At 43.5% G+C, this 26106-nt stretch overlaps 1 protein-coding gene across 1 annotated transcript in view; it reads right to left on the minus strand.

The window, feature by feature from the left end:
* Nucleotides 1-26106, minus strand: part of LOC137373269 (probable voltage-dependent R-type calcium channel subunit alpha-1E) — a 1486297-nt gene that overhangs the window by 607886 nt on the left and 852305 nt on the right. Inside the window, exons 17-19 of the mRNA XM_068038118.1 lie at nucleotides 12587-12704; nucleotides 3648-3715; nucleotides 982-1079 (exon numbers count right to left, since the gene is read on the minus strand). Coding sequence (XP_067894219.1) covers nucleotides 982-1079; nucleotides 3648-3715; nucleotides 12587-12704 — 284 coding nt within the window. The remainder of the gene's footprint in view (nucleotides 1-981; nucleotides 1080-3647; nucleotides 3716-12586; nucleotides 12705-26106) is intronic.

Below are 26106 nucleotides of genomic sequence, written 5' to 3' on the forward strand. Positions count from 1 at the left end.
GAAAATGTTGCATAACCCTACTCTAATCCCTCTCTCTCATTCTTGTATTTGGGACACTCTAATCCCTCTCTCACACTCCTGTATCTGGGACACTCTAATTCCTCTCTCACACTGGTTTATCTGGGACACTCTAATCTCTCTCTAACACTCCTGTATTTATTTATTTATAGATACAGCAGTGAAACAGGCCCTTCAGCCCACCAAGTCTGTGCCAACCAATAACCACCCCTTTATATTAATCCTTCATTAACCCCATATTCCCTACCACATCCCCACCATCTACCTATACTAGGGGCAATTTACAATGGCCAATTTACCTATCAACCTGCAAATCTTTGGCTGTGGGAGGAAACTGGAGCACCCAGCAGAAACCCACGCGGTCACAGGGAGAACTTGCAAACTCCACACAGGCAGTACCCAGAACTGAACCCAGGTTGCTGGAGCTGTGAGGCTGCAGTGCTAACCACTGTGCCGCCCTGTATCTGTGACAGTCTAATCCCTCTCTCACACTCCTGTACAGTAATCTCTAATCTCTTTCCATCACAGTGTCTTCTCTCTTCTTTAGATCCTTGTGTGTTCCCCCGAGCACTTCTTGGATTCCCAACATTTGCAATCTTCATGTTTCCTCATCCCTACATCTGGTTGAGTTGTAATAATTTTATTTGCAACATTCCCCAATTCAATGTGTTCTTTTCCAGTGCTTCCAAATTGTGGGATACCTTCACTCCCTCTGTCGCCTCTCCCCTTCCCTTCTAATCTCTAGCCTTTGGAAAGCTAAGCATGGCATTACTGAATAATGTCTTGTCCTCCCCTTGGCTTTCTCAATACGATCATGCGTTGGTGAAGTTTGAGACTGGAACATTGGTGGGAAAACTGAGGAATGGTAGCATCCCTCTCACCCACCCTCTCTGAGTTCCTCTGTCCAATTAACTTGGACTCCAGCTTTGATGTTAAGTGTTTAGCCATGTTAGTTCCACTCACTCTGTGGAAGGGAACCCTGGGGCTGACATGGGGCTGACTTCCTTCGCTTTCTGCAGTGCGTGCTTCTGGTTGATTGCCTCCTCCTCTTCTTGTTCCTCCTAGAATACAGATTGAAGACAGTGATTCTTTCCAAGACATTAGCACCATGATCAGGCCTCCAATACCCCTTTCAACCCCAGAGTTTGATCATGGTTCTTCAAATTCACTGCCCAGACAGAAATGTTCATTCATTCAGAAAAAAAGACCTTGTATTTCTCTCACTCTGTTAATGACCTCAGAATGTCCGAATGTTCTTTCCAGCCAAACAAGCACTTTTGAGGTGTAGTCAGTATTGTAATGTTGGGAACATGGTAGTCAAAATGGATACAGCAATCTGCCACAAACAGCAGTGATAGTGACCAGACAGTCCGTTTTTGTGATGTTGGTTGAGGGACACATACTGGGGAGAAATCACTTGCAATAATGGCAGGGGATCTTTTAAATCCACCTCAGGGGGCAGACGGGGACTCCGTTTAACATCTCATCTGAAAAACGGCACCTCTGGCAGTGCAGCACTCCCTCAGTACTGACCCTCTGGCAGTGCAGCACTCCCTCAGTACTGACCCTCTGGCAGTGCAGCACTCCCTCAGTACTGACCCTCTGACAGTGCAGCACTCCCTCAGTACTGACCCTCTGACTGTGCAGCACTCCCTCAGTACTGACCCTCTGACAGTGCAGCACTCCCTCAGTACTGACCCTCTGACAGTGCAGCACTCCCTCAGTACTGACCCTCTGACAGTGCAGCACTCCCTCAGTACTGACCCTCTGACGGTGCAGCACTCCCTCAGCACTGCCCCTCTGACAGTGCAGCGCTCCCTCAGTACTGACCCTTTGACAGTGTGGAGCTCGCTCAGTACAGACCCTTTGACAGTGCAGCATTCCCTCAGTACTGACCCTTTGACAGTGCATCACTCCCTCAGTACTGCGCTTCTGACACCCCAGCAGTCCCTCAGTACTGAGCCTTTGACAGTGCAGCACTCCCGCAGCACAGACCATCTGATAGTGCAGCACTCCCTCAGTACTAACCCTCTGACAGTGCAGAATTCCCTCCGTACTGACCCTTTGACAGTGCAGTACTCCCTCAGTACTGACCCTCTGACAGTGCAGTACTCCCTCAGTACTGACCCTCTGACAGTGCAGTACTCCCTCAGTACTGACCCTCTGACAGTGCAGCACTCCCTCAGTACTGACCCTCTGACAGTGCAGCACTCCCTCAGTACTGACCCTCTGACAGTGCAGCACTCCCTCAGTACTGACCCTCTGACAGTGCAGCACTCCCTCAGTACAGTCCCTCTGACAGTGCAGCACTCCCTCAGTACTGACCCTCTGACAGTGCAGCACTCCCTCAGTACTGACCCTCCGACGGTGCAGCACTCCCTCGCTACTGCCCCTCTGACAGTGCATCTCTCACCCAGTACTGACCCTCAGACAGTGCATCTCTCACCCAGTACTGACCCTCCGACAGTGCAGTATTCCCTCAGTTCTGCCCCTCTGACAGTGCAGCACTCCCTCAGTGCTGACCCTCTGACAGTGCAGCACTCCCTCAGTGCTGACCCTCTGACAGTGCAGCACTCCCTCAGTGCTGACCCTCTGACAGTGCTGCCCTCCCTCAGTACTGACCCTCTGACAGTGCTGCCCTCCCTCAGTGCTGACCCTCTGACAGTGCAGCACTCCCTCAGTGCTGACCCTCTGACAGTGCTGCCCTCCCTCAGTATTGGCCCTTTGACAGTGCAGCCCTCTCTCAGTACTGACCCTCTGACTTTGCAGCACTCCCTCAGTCATGCAGTGGAGTGTCAGTCCAGGTTATGTTGTCAGGTTTCTGGAGTGTGTCTTGGACCCAGGACCTTATGATAAGTGTTTGAATAAGTCTGATTTCTGTCATTAACTGCAGACTCAGATCCTAATAAAGAGGAATGATGCATTGCTTACTGCTGGATGTTCACACCCAAGATTCTTCACCAGCCAGTCTCGTGGGCACGAGGGGAAACACTCAGCACAGTTAGCCGACAGGGAGGGAGAACAATTCTGATCAAGGCTCACATGAGCTGCCTGACAGAGGCCTGCTGGTGACTGGCCCACCAGTCTGCGATGTAGATGTTGGTGCAGGCTATGTGCAGTGGGCACATGGAGGGAAGGTCCACCAGTGCACCAAGACCTATTTATTTCCACCAGGCAATGACCCTGCAATATAAACTGTTGGATGCTGAAATGGGAAAGTGGGATGAAAAACCTTCTCAAGGGCAATTCGGGATGGGCAACAAATGCTGGCCTTGCCAGTGACCCCCACACCTCATGTCAGAATAAAAATAATGATCACTGGTATAATCAATAAAATATGCTTAGCAAACTCTGACATGAGGGGGGCCACTTTCAAGGAAGCAGACCATCTCCACCGTGTCCCTGCTCTCCAGCCTGCATTGTATAGGGTCTTTACAATGCTCCATTCCCAGTCTGTACTGTATGGAAGTGGTATATTGCCCCTGTCCCCGGTTTGTACTGTCTGGAATCTGTACAGTCTCCAGTGTTCTTATTCTGTACTGTATGTAATGTGTATAATGTCCCTCTTCCCCAGGGACATCTGCTTTGATCGTCATGCACCAACAAGGAGATTAAAGAGATTATTTTACCTTCGTTAGTTCCTGGGCATTGGCCAGGTTATCTACTGCAATGGCCAGGAAGACATTCAGCAAGGTGTCTTTACATCAGGGTTAAGGAAATGAGAAACTGTGCCCGATCCCACGCCATCCCCCCGAGCGGATAATCTCAGGCCTCGCCGGAAAGACTTCACCTTATTGCAGGAAATGGCAGAGCATTGGTTGACCATTGATTCCTGGAACAGCCCAACAAGCTGTCAGATCTGCTGTCAATCATCATGAAGGATGGCTGTCATAGACTTGCAGTGGAATTGCTGAATGGATTCCAAAAGCTCCAGCATAAATCCCAGAATCCCAAGAGGGGAACTTGATTTCTTCAGTCAGTATGCCAAGGCCATGCCCACAAGGGTAGAGATTGGTCAGCATTGTGCCCTTTAATAGGGCATGAAACAGGTGCAACAAAGACCAACTGAGCTTTGGAACGGACTGCACCCAAAATGGGCCTGTGCTTGAGTTGTCACCAAATTCACTTTTCAGGCATTTCGTAGAATAAAATTGTAGAAATTTATGACCAGCAGAGGCTATTCATCCCATTGCTTTTGCCCTGACTGAAAAAGAGTCATCCAGCCATAGAACCATAGAAAGTTACAGCATAGAAAGAGGCCATTAAGCCCATCGTGTCTGCACCAATCTCACCTTCAACTATTGGTCTCTAGTCCTGTAGTTTACAGCACTTCAAGTGCATATCCAAGTGTTTTTTTAGATGTGATGAGTGTTTCTGCCTCTACCACCCTTTCAGGCAGTGAGTTCCAGAACCTCACCACTCTCGGGGTGAAAAAATTACTCAACTGCACTCTACTCCTTCCACCAATTACTTTAAGTCTATGCCCCCTGGTTATTGACCTCTCTGCTGAGGGAAATAGGTCCTTCCTATCCACTCTATCCAGGCCCATCATAATTTTAAACACCTCAATTAAATCTCCCCTCAGCCTCCTCTATTCCAAAGATAACAACCCCAGCCTATCCAATCTTTCCTCATAGCTGAAATTCTCCATTCCTGGCAATGCCCTCATAAATCTCCTGTGTACCCTCTCTAGTACAATCACATCCTTCCTGTAATGTAGTGACCAGAACCATACGCAGTGTTTGATACAGTCCTAGCATAACCTCACTGCTCTTATACTCTGACCTTGGCAAATACAGGAAAAAATCCTGATTGCCTTCTGAACCTTCTGATCTCTTTGTCCTGCTACTTCAGGGATCTGTGGACATGCACTACGAGCTTCTTCTGTTCCTCTACATTTCTTAGTATCCTAACATTTATTGTGTATTCCCTTGCCTTGTTTGCCATTATCCCAGGCAGCCTGCTAAAACATGTGGAGGCCCCTCGCATATGTAATGACGGGATTGACGCCTGTTTAAGGCTTGTTCTGGGAAATTGATTTCTAATGAAAAGGGCAGGAGTTGGGCTTGATTTGCATAGAAATACTTAACCTTCTCCTGTCTCTGCTAATGCTTGGCCTGACCTTCAAGCTGCTGTTGGCGAGGCAAACCGCCCGATATTCCTATTAGTAAAATGCACCAGCTGCCTGCGGAGGCTAGACTGGTGTTGGCAGCTCAGGTTAAACTGTTACTGAAGCCCAAGGACCAATGTCAGGCCTCCCTACTCTCGGAGTTGCAGCTGGCAATGGACTTGAAAACAGGCCTGGACCAATTTCAACCCCTGACACTTTTACTTGCTGACAACCCTGAAGTTCCCTCTGAGGAGGAACATAGGAAATGGGATAAGCATTAATCCTCACTGGCCTGCTCTGCTATTAAATTAGATTATGGCTGATCTGCACCTCAACCCATTGACCTATCTTTGCTTCATATCTCTCAATGCCCTTACCCAACAAAAATCAATCGATCTCAGTCTAGATAGCTCTAATTGTCCCCCGACATCACAATCTTTTGGGGAAGAGAGTTCCAGATTTCTAACACCTTAATGGCCGGCCTGTAGTTACTAGGAATGTTCTTACACACTTTCTTGAGCAAGTGTGTCACATTTGCCACTCTCGAATCCTCTGGCACCTCCACCAAATCTAGGGAAGATTGGAAGATTTTGGAAAACCCATCTACTATCTCCACTCCCACTTCCTTCAGCAACCTGGGATGCAAGCCATCCCGACCAGGTGACTTATCCACTCTAAGCATCGTCAGCCTTTCCAGTACATCCTGCCTATCAATTTTCACCCCATCCATTACCTCTACCATCTCCGCTTCTACTGATATTTTGTCAGCATCCTCTTCCTTAGAAAACACCGATACAAAGTATTCATTCTAGTCTTGCCTTGAGCCTCTAAGAATATATCACCCTCCTTGTCCCTAATAGGACCCACCCCACCTCTCACTACCTGTTTACTATTTACACGCTGGTAGAAACTTTTGGGGTTCCTTTTTACATTAACTGCCATTCTATTCTCTCTTTGCCAGTCATATTTTCCTCTTTACTTCCCCTCTTAACTTATTGTATATGGCCTGGTTCTTGTTTGAAGAATTCACCTGATGTGCATCACACAGGCTTTTTTTTATCTGTTTCAACATATTCGCTATCTCTATCATCATCCAAGGAGCCCTGGTTTTGGTTTCTTTACCTTTTGCCCTTGTTGGAATGTACCTAATGTGTACCTGAAATATCTCCTCCTTAAAGATCATCCATTATTCCATTACAGTTTTTCTTGTCAGTCTTTGGTACCATTTTACCCTGGTTAGATCCCCTCTAATCCCATTGAAGCTAGCCCTCTTCCAACTTAGAAGTTCTACTCATGATTGTTCCTTGCCCTTCTCCATTACTAATCTAAACCTTATGATACGATGATCACTGTTACCCAGGTGTTCCCCCACAGACACTTGGCCCACCTTATTCCCCAGCACCAGATCCAGCAATGCCTCCTTCCTAGTTGGACTGAGAACATACTGATCAAGGAAGTTCTCCTGAATACATTTCAGAAATTCTTCCCCCTCTTTACCATTTACTGTAACGTTATCCCAATTGATATTTGAGTAATTAAAGTCCTCCAATATCACCACTGTATATCTCTTGCACACCTCTGTGATTTCTCTGCAGATTTTCTCCTCTATGTCACTTTCACTATTTGGAGGCCTACAGAATAGCCCCCAGTAGCATGATCGTGGCCTTTTTACTCCTTAACTCTAACCAAATGGAATCTGTCCTTGCCCTCTCAAGGACATCCAATGTCTGCAATGTCTTCCCTAATCAGTACTGCCACCCATCTGTCTTTTTTCCTTCCCTATCTTTTCTGAACATTTCATATCCTTGAATATTAAGCGCCCAGTCCTCACCATTTTAAGTCAAGTTTCTGTTATTGTCATTACATCATATTCCTGCATGGCTACTTGTGCTTGTAGCTCACCAAACTTATTCACCACACTTGGTGCATTTACATCCTGCAATGTAAACCTGTCTTTGTACTTCTCTTAGTCCTTCGTGGTCTGCTGCTGTCTAATATGATACTACTTCCTTTTCTCGTACAATGCAACACTATCACTCCTTAATGCACCTTATTCCTCATTTCTACTTCTATATGCTGGGGAGGTTTGGTTGCTCGGTTGGCTAGACGGCTAGCGTGAAAAGCAGAAAGACGCCAACAGTGCGGCTATGGTAGTTCATGGAGGCCTGCCTCCTCTTCTCACCCCATGCTTGAGGAGTGGTGACCATCATCAACTGTCTCTCTCTAATGGGGAGAGATGCCTATGGTCCTTTGGGACGATGACTAGAGCACTTCTATATGCTGGTGCCTATCCCTCCACCAATTTAGTTTAAACCCTCCCCAACCACACTAGTGAACCTCCCTGCGAGGACATTGGTCCCAGTCCTGTTGAGCTGTAACCCGTTCCTTTTGAATAGGTGCCTCCTGCCTCAGAACTGAAGAATCTGAAGCCCTCTCTCCTACACCGTGCCTCAAGCCACAGATTGATCCTCCCTACCTTCCTATCTTAACTGTCACTAGTGTGTGGCATTGGGAGTAATCCAGAGATTACCACCTTTGAGGTCCTACTCTTTAACTTCCTCCCTAGCTCCTGAAAATCTGACCATAGGACCTCAATACCTGCTCTCTCTATGTCATTGGTACTGACGTGTACCACAACTTTTGGCTCATCCACTTTCCTCTGCAGAATATCCTGTGATGTCCTTTACCCTGGCACCAGGGAGGCAACACACCATGTGGAAATCACGATAACAGTTACAGAAACATCTGTCTGTTCCTCAGACGATGGAATCTCCTATCACAACTGCATTTCTACTCTTAGCAATTCCCTGCTGTACAATCATTTGCTCATTGGTGCCATGGTCTGGACTGCACTCCTTCAAGGTGTTGTCAATCCCAGTAGTCTCTAATGCTGAGTACCGGTTTGAGAGTGGCACACACCTCAAAGACTCCTGCACTTCCTGCCTCTCCCTACTCTTCTGGATGGCCACCCACCTACTATCCTGAACTCTTACTGCCTGGAGGGTTGACCACCTCCTGGAATGTATGATCCAAGAAACCCTCCTGCTCCCTGATGCTCCGCAGTGACTCCAGCTGCCCCTCAAGCTCAGAAATCCTGAGCTCGAGCGGAAACAGTTGCAGACACTTCCTACACATGTGGTCTCCCAAGACAGGTGAAGTGTCCTGAAGTTCCATGTGGTGCAGGAATTGGAAGCATCAGGTCTCTGCTGCTCATCCATGATCTAACTAACCTCTAGTCCCTCTTTTTGAATGAAGTTAGTACCTTGTTTGAACTATTAATTTTAATTAATGCCTCTAGACCTGCTCCTTGCGAAAACTCTTATTAATTGACTCACTGTTATACTCACTCTGATTGAATGCTTTAATTTCCCAGCTCCTAGTTTCAATTCATGCTCTAGTCTAGAGTGAGAAAAATAGACTTACCCACCAACCAATCACTTATCTGCTTTCCTGTGAAGGCACACCTCCGATTGTTTTTTCTCTCTCTCTGCCCCGGAACTCTGCTCCAGCTCTTTTTCAATCACCTCAGCAGTCACTGGGGACAGGTAAGGTGGTATGGCCTGTGTGTTGAATGATGGGCCTCGCTCATGCTCCTGTCTCTGCTATACTGATGCTCGGTATGTGATTGGCACTTGAACCAGTGGATATGATTGGTGGGGGCTCAAGCTGGAGTTTCTCCCCTAAATGGAGCAGTGGTCAATAGGTAAATCCGCAGTTGGAGCAGTACCATCTCAGGAGCAGGAAATCATAACTAGGAGCAGGAGTCGGCCATACAGCACCTTGAGTCTGTTCGTCATTCAGTAAGACCATGGCTGATCGTCAACCTCAACTCCACTTTTCCGCCCTATCCCCATAAGTCCATTAATCTATTGATCACAGTATTGAATATACTCAATGACTGAGCATTCACAGTCCTCCTGCGTAGAGATTTCCAAACATTTACAATCCTTTAAGTGAAGATATTTATTCTTCTCCTCATCATGGCTGACCCCTTGACCTGAAACTTTCCCCCTAGTTCTAAACTCTCAGGCTAGGGTAAACAATCTCCCAGCTTTTAGCCTTTCAAGCCCTCTCCAAATCTTATAAGCTTCAATGAGATCACCTCTCATTCATCTAAGCTTGAGAGAGTATAGGCCCATTCTACTCAATCTCTTGTTATAGGGTAAACCTCTCATCCAGGAATCAATCTAGTGAACCTTACTTACACCCACTCTATGCAAGAGACCAAAAGTGCACGCAGTACTACATGTGTGGTCTCATTACAGACCTGTGCAGTAAGATTTCCTTATTCTTGTACTCCAATCGCCTTGCAATAAAGGCTATCATACCATTTACCTCCAAATTGCTTGTTGTACCTGCATGTTAACTTTCTGTGTTTTGTGTACAAGGACACCCAAATACCTTGGAACATCAACATTTAATTGTTTATCACCACTTAAAAAATATTCTGTTTTTCTAATCTTCCTGCTAAAATGCATAACTTTACACTTCCCCACATGATACTTCTGCCACCTTCTTAGCCATTCACTTAACCTGTCTGTATCGCTTTGCAGATTCTCTGTATCCTCCTCGCAGTTTATTTTCCCACCTAGATTTGTAACATCAGCAAAAGTGGATACATTACTCTTGGTCTCTTCATCGAAGTCATTGACATCAGTTGGAAATAGCAGAGGCCCCACAACTGATCCTCCACTGGTCACAGCCAGAAACTTGAAAATGACCCATTTATTCCTTCTCTCTGTTTTCTAGCCTTTAATCAATCCCTTATCCATGCTAACATATTACTCCCAAACCTATGAGCTCTTAACTTTATTCATTACCTATTGTGTAGCACTTTGTCAAATGCCTTTTGAAAATCAAAAGAAACTATATCCACTGGTTCCCCTGCTAGTTACATCCTCAGAAAAGCTCCAATAGATTTGCCAGGCCTGATTTCCCTTTTATAAAAGCATGTTGATTCTGCCGAATCATATTCTGATTTACTCAGTGCCCTGTTACCACTTCCTTAATAATGGACTCCAGCAAAGACTCGATGACTGATGTCAGGGTAACTCGTTCTCTTTTATCCCTCACAGCTTTCTTGCTACCTGTCAATCCGCTGGGACCATTAGAGAATTTAGGCAATCCTGGAAGATTGACACCAGTGCATCCACTATCTCTGCAGCTACCTCTTTTCGAATTCGAGCATGGAGGCTATCAGGTCCACGTGATTTGTGAGCTTTCCGTCCCAGTAATTTTTCGAGTACCTTTTACCAATATTCAATTCTTTAAGTTGCTCACTTTCATTAGATCCTTGGTTCCCCATTATTTCTAGTTCATTTTGTGTCTTCTACTGTGAAGACAGATACAAAATATTTTAACATCTCTGCCATTTCCTCATTTCCCATGATGATTTCTCCTGTCTCAGTCTTTAAGGGATCAACGTTTACTTTTACTGTCTTCCTTTATACAATCTGTTTTAATATTTCTTGCTAGTCTACTCTCAAATTTGATCTTCTCCCTCTTGATCAATTTTTTGGTTGTCAAAGTACAAAGAACAGTACGGCACAGGAACAGGCCATTCGGCCCTCCAAGCCTGCGCCGATCTTGATGCCTGCCTAAACTAAAACCTTCTGCACTTCCGGGGACCGTATCCTTCTATTTCCATCCTATTCATGTATTTGTCAACATGCCTCTTAAACATCGCTATCGTACCTGCTTCCACCACCTCCCCCGGCAGCAAGTTCCAGGCACTCACCACCCTCTGTGTAAAGAACTTGCCTCGCACATCACCTCTAAACTTTGCCCCTCTCACCATAAACCTATGTCCCCTAGTAACTGACTATTCCACCCTGGGAAAAAGCTTCTGACTATCCACTCTGTCCATGCCACTCATAACTTTGTAAACCTCTATCATGTCGCCCCTCCGTCGTTCCAGTGAAAACAATCCGAGTTTATCCAACCTCTCCTCATAGCTAATGCCCTCCAGACCAGGCAACATCCTGGTAAACCTCTTCTGTACCCTCTCCAAAGCCTCCACGTCCTTCTGGTATTGTGGCGACCAGAATTGCACGCAATATTCTAAGTGTGGCCTAACTAAAGTTCTGTACAGCTGCAGCATGACTTGCCAATTTTTATACTCAAAACTTTTGTCCTTTGCTAGTTTCTAAAACTCTCCCAATCCTCAGGCTTACCGCTATTCTTGGAAATATTATAAACCTCTTCTTTTAATCTAATGCTCTCCTTAACCTCCTTAGTTAGCCATCGATGGATCATTTTCCCCAAGGATTTTTAATTTCTCAGTGGAATGCATTTGAACCATAGTCAGGGCCTCAACCTATTCCCATCCCTCAATACCATTATTCTGGCTGTCACTCCTCATGAGATCTCAGTTGGGCCAAAGCACAGATATCCCACAACATCTTGCTCACTTCAAAAGACACTCAGCATCTTTCAAGCTTTGGGGATCTGAGTGAAATGTCGGGGGATTTAACAATGGGCAAGAACTTGTTGGGAAATAATGGTGCGTTTAATGACACTTGCCATTACTAATGTGTAAATCATGTGGTGAGGAAGAGATGTAAATCACCACAAGTTGCTGATTAGCACTGCACTATCGTCAGCTCGCCCTCAACCACCCAGTGAATGCTTTTGAAACATTGCTTCATTTGCACATTAATTGCAAATTAAACTCATCGCAGAAGGTTAGGGCTGGCATTTAACAGTGCAAGGATTATTTTTAATGATAAGATTTATGTTACAGCAATGCCATTCAACCTCTCCGGCTGAGAAAGCCAACAATTGAAACTGTTGAGTTTCATTCCTACAATTCCAATTCTTCCCAGAGATTTTTAAAATTGAATTATTAAAAAAATAAAATTCTGTCACTTTTTTCTGTTTCTTTCAGAATCCGATCTTTCTTTCCTAGTATTTCTCTTTCTGTACCTGCTATGACTCTGATTTATCCTATTTCCTGTCCCATCAGTCCTGTTATTTTCCTCAATCTGTAAATCTCCTTGATGAAGGAGACAGATGGTCAGTCCCATTGGTCACTGAGGTCCCAGATGTCCCTTGCACATTATCAGCTCACACTTCCAACAATTTGTGATGCATTTTCTTTTCAATCTGAAGGATGCACGATAAAATCTAACAGTGCACTCTGCAAGATGCGAATTCTCTGGCTATTTTGGGAAATATTTGGGACTGGCTCCGTCAATGGGATGGTTACCATGGCTACATGGCCTACCAATTCAGTACTGCCTGTAACACTAACATTCCTGCATAGGGCACCTGAGGAGTATGAATAAGTGAGAAATCAACACAGTGCAATATCGATTCTAGAATTTTCTGCCACACATCCATTCTGAGACTGCCCATGTTATAAAAGGAGCACAAAGCAGGTGAATGCAATGTAAATGCAGACCAGCACACAAAATAAAGACCCAAGAGAATAGGGCATTCATCCCTGTGAAAGGATACAGTTTCCAAAGAGAGTAAGGACAATAAAATACACAGATGACCACATTCCTTTGTTCACACCTCCCTGTGATCTTATCCCATTGTACATCACCTCATTCCAATCCTCACCTGTCAAAATCTGAAGGAAAAAGAATCCAAGTTACTCACAAGCAACAGGCAAATCTAACCAGGAAGAAAGTTGGGAGCAGCAGCTTATTGTTGTAAAGCCCTGGTCACAACAACAAACAGAGACAGAGGGATCACAGAAGGGAACAAGTTACTCATCTTAACTGACTAATGTTACGCTAATCTCTCAGTGACGAGTGTTACACATCATGACCAGTCAATGACTAATGTAAAACATCATCAGTTGTCAATGGGCTGGATTTTAAGAGCCCACCGTTATTTGAACAAATGGCGGCCTGCACGCTGCAGAGCTGCTGTGCTCTCCCGCTCATTTAAATAGGTGGGGCAGCCCACCACCGCCCCCGCCCCCAGTGACATGGAGGGTGCGGGCTGTCCGATGCCAGCAATGGCATCAGCTGCCTGTGCGCAGGCACTGGTGACATTTTTCAAGAGCAGCCAGCCCTGCTGGCTGAACAAATATAGAAACCAAAATGAAATTTTTAAAGATACAACCCCCAAAATGTATCAAATAAAATTCTAACACCCCTTTCCCACCCACCAATAACAATTACATTAACTATTTGCCCTTTCCACCCAAAAACACTTACTTTTGAAATCTGTTCTCCCCCCACAGACTGCACAAAGTTTAAAGTTCACCACTTCCCACCATCCCCAATGTTAATCTGTTAAATGGGTGTCAATGGTTTGATTATATGCAGGTGAAGGGTGTGAATTGGGGTCTTAGTTGAGCACTTATAAGCAGATACTCACTGAGACTGGGTGGAGATTTGAGTGAGAAGCTGCTTGTTTGTAATCCTTTAATTCTGCACAATAAATGTGAAACTGAGTAAATATAGGCTCCAGCATTATCCTTCCATAACAAGCTTTCTGGAATTTAACACCCTACACCCATTATGTTTATTTGACCCAGTCCCCACCCCAGCCCCGCCCACAAACTGCAAATCTTAACAACTCCCCCACCTCCACCAGTGTCATGTTGGCTTTCCCCAAATGGGGAATTGAAGGCACGAGAGTGCCGACAGCCACAATGAGGATCGTAGTGGGCCTGAAAGATTGTGGATAAGTTCATTTATTTCATTGATTTAAATATTGAAATTGAAGTCCCATCGCCCAGCGGCGTGGGGCCTAAACGGAGCTTCATCACCGCAGCGAGGATCTACTTCACTACTCACTCATTCATGGTACATGTCTTCACTACTCACTCATTCATGGTACATGTCTTCACCACTCACTGACAAATCTTACAGATCATCACCACTCACTGACTATTATTACAAATCACCACCACAGTGGTGCAATGGTTAGCACCACAGCCTCACTGCTCCTGCGACCCGGGTTCAGTTCTGGGTACTGTCTGTGTGCAGTTTGCAACTTCTCCCTATGACCGTGTGGGTTTCTGTCGGGTGCTCCGGTTTCCTCCCACTGCCAAGGTCTTGTAGGTTGATAGGTAAATTGGCCATTGTAAATTGCTCCTAGTGTAGGTCGGAAAATTGAGGAAAGTTGGGGATGTGAGAGGGAAAATGGGATTAATGGGATTAGTATAAATGGGTGGTTGTTGGTCGGCACAGACTCGGTGGGCTGAAGGGCCTGTTTCAGTGCTGTATCTCACCACGTCTCACTGACTCATATTACAGATCACCACAGAATAATACAGTGCAGAAGAGGCCCTTCGGCCCATCGAGTCTGCACCGATGCATTAAAACACCTGACCTGTCCACGTAATCCCATTTGCCAGCACTTGGCCCAGAGCCTTGAATGTTATGATGTGCCAAGTGCTCATCCAGGTACTTTTTAAAGGATGTGAGGCAACCTGCTTCTACCACCCTCCCAGGCAGGGCATTCCAGACCGTCAACACCCTCTGGGTAAAAACGTTCTTCCTCAAATCCCCCTTAAACCTCCCGCCCCTCACCTTAAACTTGTGACCCCTCGTAACTAACCCTTCAACTAAGGGGAACAGCTGCTCCCTATCCACCCTGTCCATGCCCCTCATAATCCTGTACACCTCGATCAGGTCACCCCTCAGTCTTCTCTGCTCCAGCAAAAGCAACCCAAGCCTATCCAACCTCTCTTCATAGCTTAAATGTTCCATCCCAGGCAACATCCTGGTGAATCGCCTCTGCACCCCTTCCAATGCAATCACATCCTTCCTGTAATGTGGTGACCAGAATTGTACACAGTACTCCAGCTGTGGCCTTCCTAAAGTTCTGTACAACTCCAACATGACCTCCCTGCTTTTGTAATCTATGCCTCGATTCATAAAGGCAAGTCTCCCATATGCCTTTTTCACCACCCTATTAACTTGCCCTTCTGCCTTCAGAGATCTATGGACAAACACGCCAAGGTCCCTTTGTTCTTCGGAACTTCTCAGCATCAGGCCATTCATTGAAAATTTCCGTGTCACATTACTCCTTCCAAAGTGCATCATCTCACACTTCAGTGTTAAATTCCATCTGCCACTTCTCTGCCCATTTGACTTGACCATCCCGTCTATATCTTCCTGTAACCTAAGACATTCCACCTCACTGTTAACCACTCGGCCAATCTTTGTGTCATCCGCGAACTTACTGATCATACCCCCCACATAGTCATCTATGTCATTTATATAAATGACAAACACTAAGGGACACTGGCTTCCAGTCACTAAAACAGCCATCTGTCATCACTCTGTCTCCTCCAGCTAAGCCAATTTAGAATCCACATTATCAAGTTACCTTGTATCCCAAGTGCATTTGCTTTCTTGATAAGTCTCCCATGTGGGACCTTGTCAAAGGCTTTGCTAAAATCCATGTAAACTACATCAACTGCACTACCCTCATCTACACACCTGGTCACATGCTCAAAAAATTCAATCAAATTTGTTCGGCATGACCTCCCTCTGACAAAGCCATGCTGACTATTCCTAATCAAATTTTGCCTCTCCAAGTGGAGATAGATTCTCTCCTTCAGAATTTTCTCCAATAGTTTTCCTACCACTGACGTGAGACTCACTGGTCTGTAGTTCCCTGGCTTATCTCTGCAACCTTTCTTAAATAGTGGGACCACATCAGCTGTTCTCCAGTCCTCTGGCACCTCTCCCATGGCGAGAGGGGAATTCAAAATTCGGGTCAGAGCCCCTGCAATCTCCACCCTCGCCTCCCACAGCATCTTGGGACACAAATCGTCCGGACCTGGAGATTTGTCCACTTTTCAGCCTTCCAAAACCTCCAATACCTTGTCACTCCCTATGACAATTTGCTCAAGAACCTCACAGTCTCTCTCTCTAAGTTCCATATCTACATCCTCATTCTCTTGGGTGAAGACAGATGTGAAGTATTTGTTCAACACCCTACCAATGTCCTCTGGCTCCACCCACAAATTTCCCCCTTGGTCCCTAATGGGTCTTACTCTTTCCCTGGTTATCCTCTTCCTGTTGATATACTTATAGAATATCTTGGGATTTTCCCTACTTTTACCAGCCAGAGCTTTCTCATATTCCCTCTTTGCTCTCCGAATTGCTTTCTTAAGCTCCATCCTCCACTTTTTGTACTCCACTAATGCTTCCATTGATTTGCTCTCCTTGTATTTGCTAAAAGTCTCTCTTTTCCTTCTCATCGTACCCTGAATGTTTCTGGTCATCCATGGTTCTCTGGGCTTGTTGCTCCTACCTATTACCCCAGAGGGAACATGTTGAGCCTGTACCCTCCCCATTTCCTTTTTGAATGCCCCCCACTGCTCTTCTGTAGATTTCCTGACAAGTAACTCTTTCCAGTCTACCTTGGCCAGATCCTGCCTTATTTTACTAAAATTCGCTCTCCCCCAATCCAAAATCCTTTTTTGCAACTTGTCTATTTCTTTCTCCATAACAAGCTTAAATTATACCATGTTGTGGTCGCTATCACCAAAATGCACCCCCACCAACACATCAACCACCTGTCCGGCTTCATTCCCCAGAATTAGGTCCAGCACTGCACCCTCCCTTGTTGGATCCTGTACATATTGAGTTAAAAAGTTCTCCTGTATACATTTTAAGAACTCCACTCCATCTAAGCCCTTAACACGATGACTATCCCAATTAATGTTGGGAAAGTTGAAATCACCTAATATAATTACCCTATTATTTTTACACATCTCTGCAAATTGTGCACATATTTGCTCCTCAATTTCCCGCTGACTATCTGGGGGTCTATAATAAACACCTAGCAATGTGGCTGTCCCTTTTTTAGTCCTAAACTCTACCCATAAAGCTTCATTTGATGCCCCCTGCAAGAAATCAGCTCTCCTCAGTGCCGTAACTGACTCCTTAACTAATATTGCAATGCCCCCTCCTCTTTTACCCCCTCCACTGTCTCGCCTGAAGATTCTACATCCCATGATCTTGAGCTGACAATCCTGCCCCTCCCTCAACCATGTCTCCGTGATGGCTACTATATCACAATTCCACGTGTCAATCATTGCCCTTAACTCATCCGTTTTACCTGCAATACTCCTGGCATTAAAGTAGAGGCCTTCCATCCTGGTCTTACTACCTTGAAACTTACTTCCGCTGTATTCCCTCTGACTTGTTCGCTTTCCTGTGTTTAACTGTGTCCCTATTCTGCTAGGAGTCTGCATCCCCTCCCCCTGCCAAATTCATTTAAACTCTTCCCAACAGCACTTGCAAACCCGCCAGCAAGGATGTTAGTCCCCCTCTGGTTCAGATGTAGACCGTCCCGCTTGTACAGGTCCCACCTTCCCCAGAAACGGTTCTAGTGGTCCAGGAATCTAAAACCCTACCTCCTGCACCAACTCTTAAGCCACGCATTCATCTGTGCTATTCTCCTATTTCTATACTCGCTAGCACGTGGCACTGGGAGTAATCCAGAGATTACAACCCGAGAGGTCCTGCTTTTTAGTCTACTGCCTAACTCCCTCAATTCTTGATCCCTCTTTCTAAACTATGTCATTGGTACCAACATGTACCATGACCTCTGCCTTATCACCCTCCCCCTTCAGGATGCCCTGCAGCCGTTCAGTGACATCCCGGACCCTGGCACCAGGAGTCACGTTGATGGCCACAGTAGCGCCTATCTGTTCCCCTGACTATAGAATCCCCTATTACTATTGCTCTTCCTCTCTTTCCCCCTTCCTGTACAGACAGGCTGCTTGCGGTGCCAGAAGCTTGGCTCTGTCCGCACTCCCTGGAGGAGCCAGCCTCAAAAATGGAATACCGATTTGCAAGCGGGACCCCAGGGGACTCCTGAACTTCCTGCCTGATTCTCTAGGACTGCCTGGTGGTCACCCATTCCCTTCCTTAAGTCCCTTCAGCTGCGGTGTGACCACCTCTCTATATGTGCTATCCACAATGCTCTCAGACTCGCGGATGCACCACAGTGTTTCCAGCCGCCGTTCCAGCTCTGAAACCCGAGCTTCCAGGAGCTGCAGCTGGACACACTTCCTGCACACATGCTGGTCCCGGGAACTGGAAATGTTCCCGGATTCCCACATGCAGCAAGTGGAGCAAACCACAGCTTCAAGCTCTCCTGCCATGACTAAACCCTTTTAATTTAAAACTTTCGAAGATTATAATTTTAAAAAACAACCAAGTCTTGCTAAAACAATGACTTACAATTCAATCCACTTTGCAAAATACCCACCAGGACTTACTCACCAGTCAGCTGTACTCTTTGGAGACTCTCAGCTCCCTTCACTGGAGGACAGGTAGGAAATGATAGGAGCTCCTCACTCCCTCCTCACCGAACGTCCTTAGTCACCAAACTTCCACTTTAACACTCTAATGCAACCCAAGTCAGCACTCCAGTGCAAACAAGATCATCACCTCTCAGTGACTCATGTTACAGATTATCACCACATACTGACGAATATTACAGATCATCACCTCTCACAGAAACATGCTACAGATCAACAGCACTTACGGATTAATATTACAGATCATCACATCTCACTAACTCATTTTACAGATCATCACCACTTACTTACGAATATTACAGATCATCACCGCTCACTGACTCATGTTGCAGATCATCACCACTTACGAATATTACAGATCATCACGTCTCATTGACTAATATTACTAATCATCACATCTCACTGACTAATATTACAGATCTTCAACTCTCACTGACTAATATTACAGATCATCACCACTCACTGATTAACATTACAGATCATCACCACACACTGACTAATTTTAAAGATCATCACCTCTCACTGACTAATATTCCAGATCATCACGTTTCACAGACTCATGTTACAGATCACCACCACTTACTGACTAATATGACAGATAATCAGCTCTCATTAACTAATATTAAAGACCATCACCTCTCATTTACTAATATTAAAGACCATCACCTCTCAACTCATGTTACAGATTATTGCCTCTCACTGACTCATGATTCAGATCATTACCGTTTACTGACTAATATTACAGACACCACCACTCACTGACTAATATTCCAGATCATCACCACACACTGACTAATATTACAGACACCACCACACACTGACTAATATTCCAGATCATCACCACACACTGACTAATATTACAGACACCACCTTTCTTCTTTTTCTTTTGGGCCTCCTTATCTCGAGAGACAAAGGATACGCGCCTGGAGGTGGTCAGTGGTTTGTGAAGCAGCGCCTGGAGTAGCTATAAAGGCCAATTCTGGAGTGACAGGCTCTTCCACAGGTGCTGCAGAGAAATTTGTTTGTTGGGGCTGTTGCACAGTTGGCTCTCCCCTTGCGCCTCTGTCTTTTTTCCTGCCAACTACTAAGTCTCTTCGACTCGCCACAATTTAGCCCTGTCTTTATGGCTGCCCGCCAGCTCTGGCGAATGCTGGCAACTGACTCCCACGACTTGTGATCAATGTCACACGATTTCATGTCGCGTTTGCAGACGTCTTTATAACGGAGACATGGACGGCCGGTGGGTCTGATACCAGTGGCGAGCTCGCTGTACAATGTGGCTTTGGGGATCCTGCCATCTTCCATGCGGCTCACATGGCCAAGCCATCTCAAGCGCCGCTGACTCAGTAGTGTGTATAAGCTGGGGGTGTTGGCCGCTTCAAGGACTTCTGTGTTGGAGATATAGTCCTGCCACCTGATGCCAAGTATTCTCCGAAGGCAGCGAAGATGGAATGAATTGAGACGTCGCTCTTGGCTGGCATACGTTGTCCAGGCCTCGCTGCCGTAGAGCAAGGTACTGAGGACACAGGCCTGATACACTCGGACTTTTGTGTTCCGTGTCAGTGCGCCATTTTCCCACACTCTCTTGGCCAGTCTGGACATAGCAGTGGAAGCCTTACCCATGCGCTTGTTGATTTCTGCATCTAGAGACAGGTTACTGGTGATAGTTGAGCCTAGGTAGGTGAACTCTTGAACCACTTCCAGAGCGTGGTCGCCAATATTGATGGATGGAGCATTTCTGACATCCTGCCCCATGATGTTCGTTTTCTTGAGGCTGATGGTTAGGCCAAATTCATTGCAGGCAGACGCAAACCTGTCGATGAGACTCTGCAGGCATTCTTCAGTGTGAGATGTTAAAGCAGCATCGTCAGCAAAGAGGAGTTCTCTGATGAGGACTTTCCGTACTTTGGACTTCGCTCTTAGACGGGCAAGGTTGAACAACCTGCCCCCTGATCTTGTGTGGAGGAAATTTCCTTCTTCAGAGGATTTGAACGCATGTGAAAGCAGCAGGGAGAAGAAAATCCCAAAGACAAAATTCCAAGACACCACCACACACTGACGAATATTACAAATCATCACAACTCACTGACTAATATTAAACTTCATCACCACACACTGACTAATCTTACACATCATCAAACTCACTGACTAATCTTAAACTTCATCACCACACACTGACTAATCTTACACATCATCAAACTCACTGACTAATCTTACACATCATCAAACTCACTGACTAATCTTAAACTTCATCACCACACACTGACTAAACTTACACATCATCAAACTCACTGACTAATCTTAAACTTCATCACCACACACTGACTAATCTTACACATCATCAAACTCACTGACTAATCTTACACATCATCAAACTCACTGACTAATCTTAAACTTCATCACCACACACTGACTAATCTTAAACTTCATCAAACTCACTGACTAATCTTAAACTTCATCACCACACACTGACTAATCTTACACATCATCAAACTCACTGACTAATCTTACACATCATCAAACTCACTGACTAATCTTACACATCATCACCACACACTGACTAATCTTACACATCATCAAACTCACTGACTAATCTTACACATCATCAAACTCACTGACTAATCTTACACATCATCACCACACACTGACTAATCTTACACATCATCAAACTCACTGACTAATCTTACACATCATCACCACACACTGACTAATCTTAAACATCATCAAACTCACTGACTAATCATACACATCATAAAACTCACTGACTAATCTTACCCATCATCAAACTCACTGACTAATCTTAAACATCATCAAACTCACTGACTAATCTCACACATCATCAAACTCACTGAATAATCTTACACATCATCACCACACACAGACTAATCTTAAACATCATCAAACTCACTGACTAATCTGACACATCATCATCACACACTGACTAATCTTACACATCATCAAACTCACTGACTAATCTTAAACATCATCAAACTCACTGACTAATCTCACACATCATCAAACACACTGACTAATCTTACACATCATCACCACACACTGACTAATCTTAAACATCATCAAACTCACTGACTAATCTTAAACATCATCACCACACACTGACTAATCTCACACATCATCAAACACACTGACTAATCTTACACATCATCACCACACACTGACTAATCTTAAACATCATCAAACACACTGACTAATCTTAAACATCATCAAACTCACTGACTAATCTTACACATCATCACCACACACTGACTAATCTTACACATCATTAAACTCACTGACTAATCTTAAACATCATCACCACATACTGACTAATCTTACACATCATCACCACACACTGACTAATCTTACACATCATCAAACTCACTGACTAATCTTACACATCATCACCACACACTGACTAATCTTACACATCATTAAACTCACTGACTAATCTTAAACATCATCACCACACACTGACTAATCTTACACATCATTAAACTCACTGACTAATCTTAAACATCATCACCACATACTGACTAATCTTACACATCATCACCACACACTGACTAATCTTACACATCATTAAACTCACTGACTAATCTTACACATCATCACCACACACTGACTAATCTTAAACATCATCAAACTCACTGACTAATCTCACACATCATCAAACTCACTGAATAATCTTACACATCATCACCACACACAGACTAATCTTAAACATCATCAAACTCACTGACTAATCTTACACATCATCATCACACACTGACTAATCTTACACATCATCAAACTCACTGACTAATCTTAAACATCATCAAACTCACTGACTAATCTCACACATCATCAAACACACTGACTAATCTTACACATCATCACCACACACTGACTAATCTTAAACATCATCAAACACACTGACTAATCTTACACATCATCACCACACACTGACTAATCTTACACATCATTAAACTCACTGACTAATCTTAAACATCATCACCACATACTGACTAATCTTACACATCATCACCACACACTGACTAATCTTACACATCATTAAACTCACTGACTAATCTTACACATCATCACCACATACTGACTAATCTTACACATCATCACCACACACTGACTAATCTTACACATCATCAAACTCACTGACTAATCTTACACATCATCACCACATACTGACTAATCTTACACATCATCAAACTCACTGACTAATCTTACACATCATCACCACACACTGACTAATCTTACACATCATTAAACTCAGTGACTAATCTTAAACATCATCACCACATACTGACTAATCTTACACATCATCACCACACACTGACTAATCTTACACATCATCAAACTCACTGACTAATCTTAAACATCATCACCACATACTGACTAATCTTACACATCATCACCACACACTGACTAATCTTACACATCATCAAACTCACTGACTAATCTTACACATCATCAAACTCACTGACTAATCTTACACATCATCACCACACACTGACTAATCTTACACATCATTAAACTCACTGACTAATCTTAAACATCATCACCACACACTGACTAATCTTAAACATCATCAAACTCACTGACTAATCTTACACATCATTAAACTCACTGACTAATCTTAAACATCATCACCACACACTGACTAATCTTAAACATCATCAAACACACTGACTAATCTTAAACATCATCAAACTCACTGACTAATCTTACACATCATCACCACACACTGACTAATCTTACACATCATTAAACTCACTGACTAATCTTAAACATCATCACCACATACTGACTAATCTTACACATCATCACCACACACTGACTAATCTAACACATCATTAAACTCACTGACTAATCTTAAACATCATCACCACACACTGACTAATCTTACACATCATTAAACTCACTGACTAATCTTAAACATCATCACCACATACTGACTAATCTTACACATCATCACCACACACTGACTAATCTTACACATCATTAAACTCACTGACTAATCTTACACATCATCACCACACACTGACTAATCTTAAACATCATCAAACTCACTGACTAATCTCACACATCATCAAACTCACTGAATAATCTTACACATCATCACCACACACAGACTAATCTTAAACATCATCAAACTCACTGACTAATCTTACACATCATCATCACACACTGACTAATCTTACACATCATCAAACTCACTGACTAATCTTAAACATCATCAAACTCACTGACTAATCTCACACATCATCAAACACACTGACTAATCTTACACATCATCACCACACACTGACTAATCTTAAACATCATCAAACACACTGACTAATCTTACACATCATCACCACACACTGACTAATCTTACACATCATTAAACTCACTGACTAATCTTAAACATCATCACCACATACTGACTAATCTTACACATCATCACCACACACTGACTAATCTTACACATCATTAAACTCACTGACTAATCTTACACATCATCACCACACACTGACTAATCTTACACATCATCACCACACACTGACTAATCTTACACATCATCAAACTCACTGACTAATCTTACACATCATCACCACATACTGACTAATCTTACACATCATCAAACTCACTGACTAATCTTACACATCATCACCACACACTGACTAATCTTACACATCATTAAACTCACTGACTAATCTTAAACATCATCACCACATACTGACTAATCTTACACATCATCACCACACACTGACTAATCTTACACATCATCAAACTCACTGACTAATCTAAAACATCATCACCACATACTGACTAATCTTACACATCATCACCACACACTGACTAATCTTACACATCATCAAACTCACTGACTAATCTTACACATCATCAAACTCACTGACTAATCTTACACATCATCACCACACACTGACTAATCTTACACATCATTAAACTCACTGACTAATCTTAAACATCATCACCACACACTGACTAATCTTAAACATCATCAAACTCACTGACTAATCTTACACATCATTAAACTCACTGACTAATCTTAAACATCATCACCACACACTGACTAATCTTAAACATCATCAAACTCACTGACTAATCTTACACATCATTAAACTCACTGACTAATCTTACACATCATCACCACACACTGACTAATCTTACACATCATCAAACTCACTGACTAATCTTACACATCATCACCACACACTGACTAATCTTACACATCATCAAACTCACTGACTAATCTTACACATCATTAAACTCACTGACTAATCTTAAACATCATCACCACATACTGACTAATCTTACACATCATCACCACACACTGACTAATCTTACACATCATCAAACTCACTGACTAATCTTACACATCATCACCACACACTGACTAATCTTACACATCATTAAACTCACTGACTAATCTTAAACATCATCACCACACACTGACTAATCTTACACATCATTAAACTCACTGACTAATCTTAAACATCATCACCACACACTGACTAATCTTACACATCATTAAACTCACTGACTAATCTTAAACATCATCACCACACACTGACTAATCTTACACATCATTAAACTCACTGACTAATCTTAAACATCATCACCACACACTGACTAATCTTACACATCATTAAACTCACTGACTAATCTTACACATCATCACCACACACTGACTAATCTTACACATCATCAAACTCACTGACTAATCTTACACATCATCACCACACACTGACTAATGTTACACATCATTAAACTCACTGACTAATCTTAAACATCATCACCACACACTGACTAATCTTACACATCATTAAACTCACTGACTAATCTTAAACATCATCACCACATACTGACTAATCTTACACATCATCACCACACACTGACTAATCTTACACATCATTAAACTCACTGACTAATCTTAAACATCATCACCACACACTGACTAATCTTACACATCATTAAACTCACTGACTAATCTTAAACATCATCACCACACACTGACTAATCTTACACATCATTAAACTCACTGACTAATCTTACACATCATCAAACTCACTGACTAATCTTACACATCATCACCACACACTGACTAATCTTACACATCATCAAACTCACTGACTAATCTTACACATCATTAAACTCACTGACTAATCTTAAACATCATCACCACACACTGACTAATCTTACACATCATTAAACTCACTGACTAATCTTAAACATCATCACCACACACTGACTAATCTTACACATCATCACCACACACTGACTAATCTTACACATCATCAAACTCACTGACTAATCTTACACATCATCACCACACACTGACTAATCTTACACATCATTAAACTCACTGACTAATCTTAAACATCATCACCACATACTGACTAATCTTACACATCATCACCACACACTGACTAATCTTACACATCATTAAACTCACTGACTAATCTTACACATCATCAAACTCACTGACTAATCTTACACATCATCACCACACACTGACTAATCTTACACATCATTAAACTCACTGACTAATCTTAAACATCATCACCACATACTGACTAATCTTACACATCATCACCACACACTGACTAATCTTACACATCATTAAACTCACTGACTAATCTTAAACATCATCAAACTCACTGACTAATCTCACACATCATCAAACTCACTGAATAATCTTACACATCATCACCACACACAGACTAATCTTAAA

Source organism: Heterodontus francisci, chromosome 8, assembly GCF_036365525.1.
Source record: "Heterodontus francisci isolate sHetFra1 chromosome 8, sHetFra1.hap1, whole genome shotgun sequence".
Classification (NCBI taxonomy): domain Eukaryota; kingdom Metazoa; phylum Chordata; class Chondrichthyes; order Heterodontiformes; family Heterodontidae; genus Heterodontus; species Heterodontus francisci.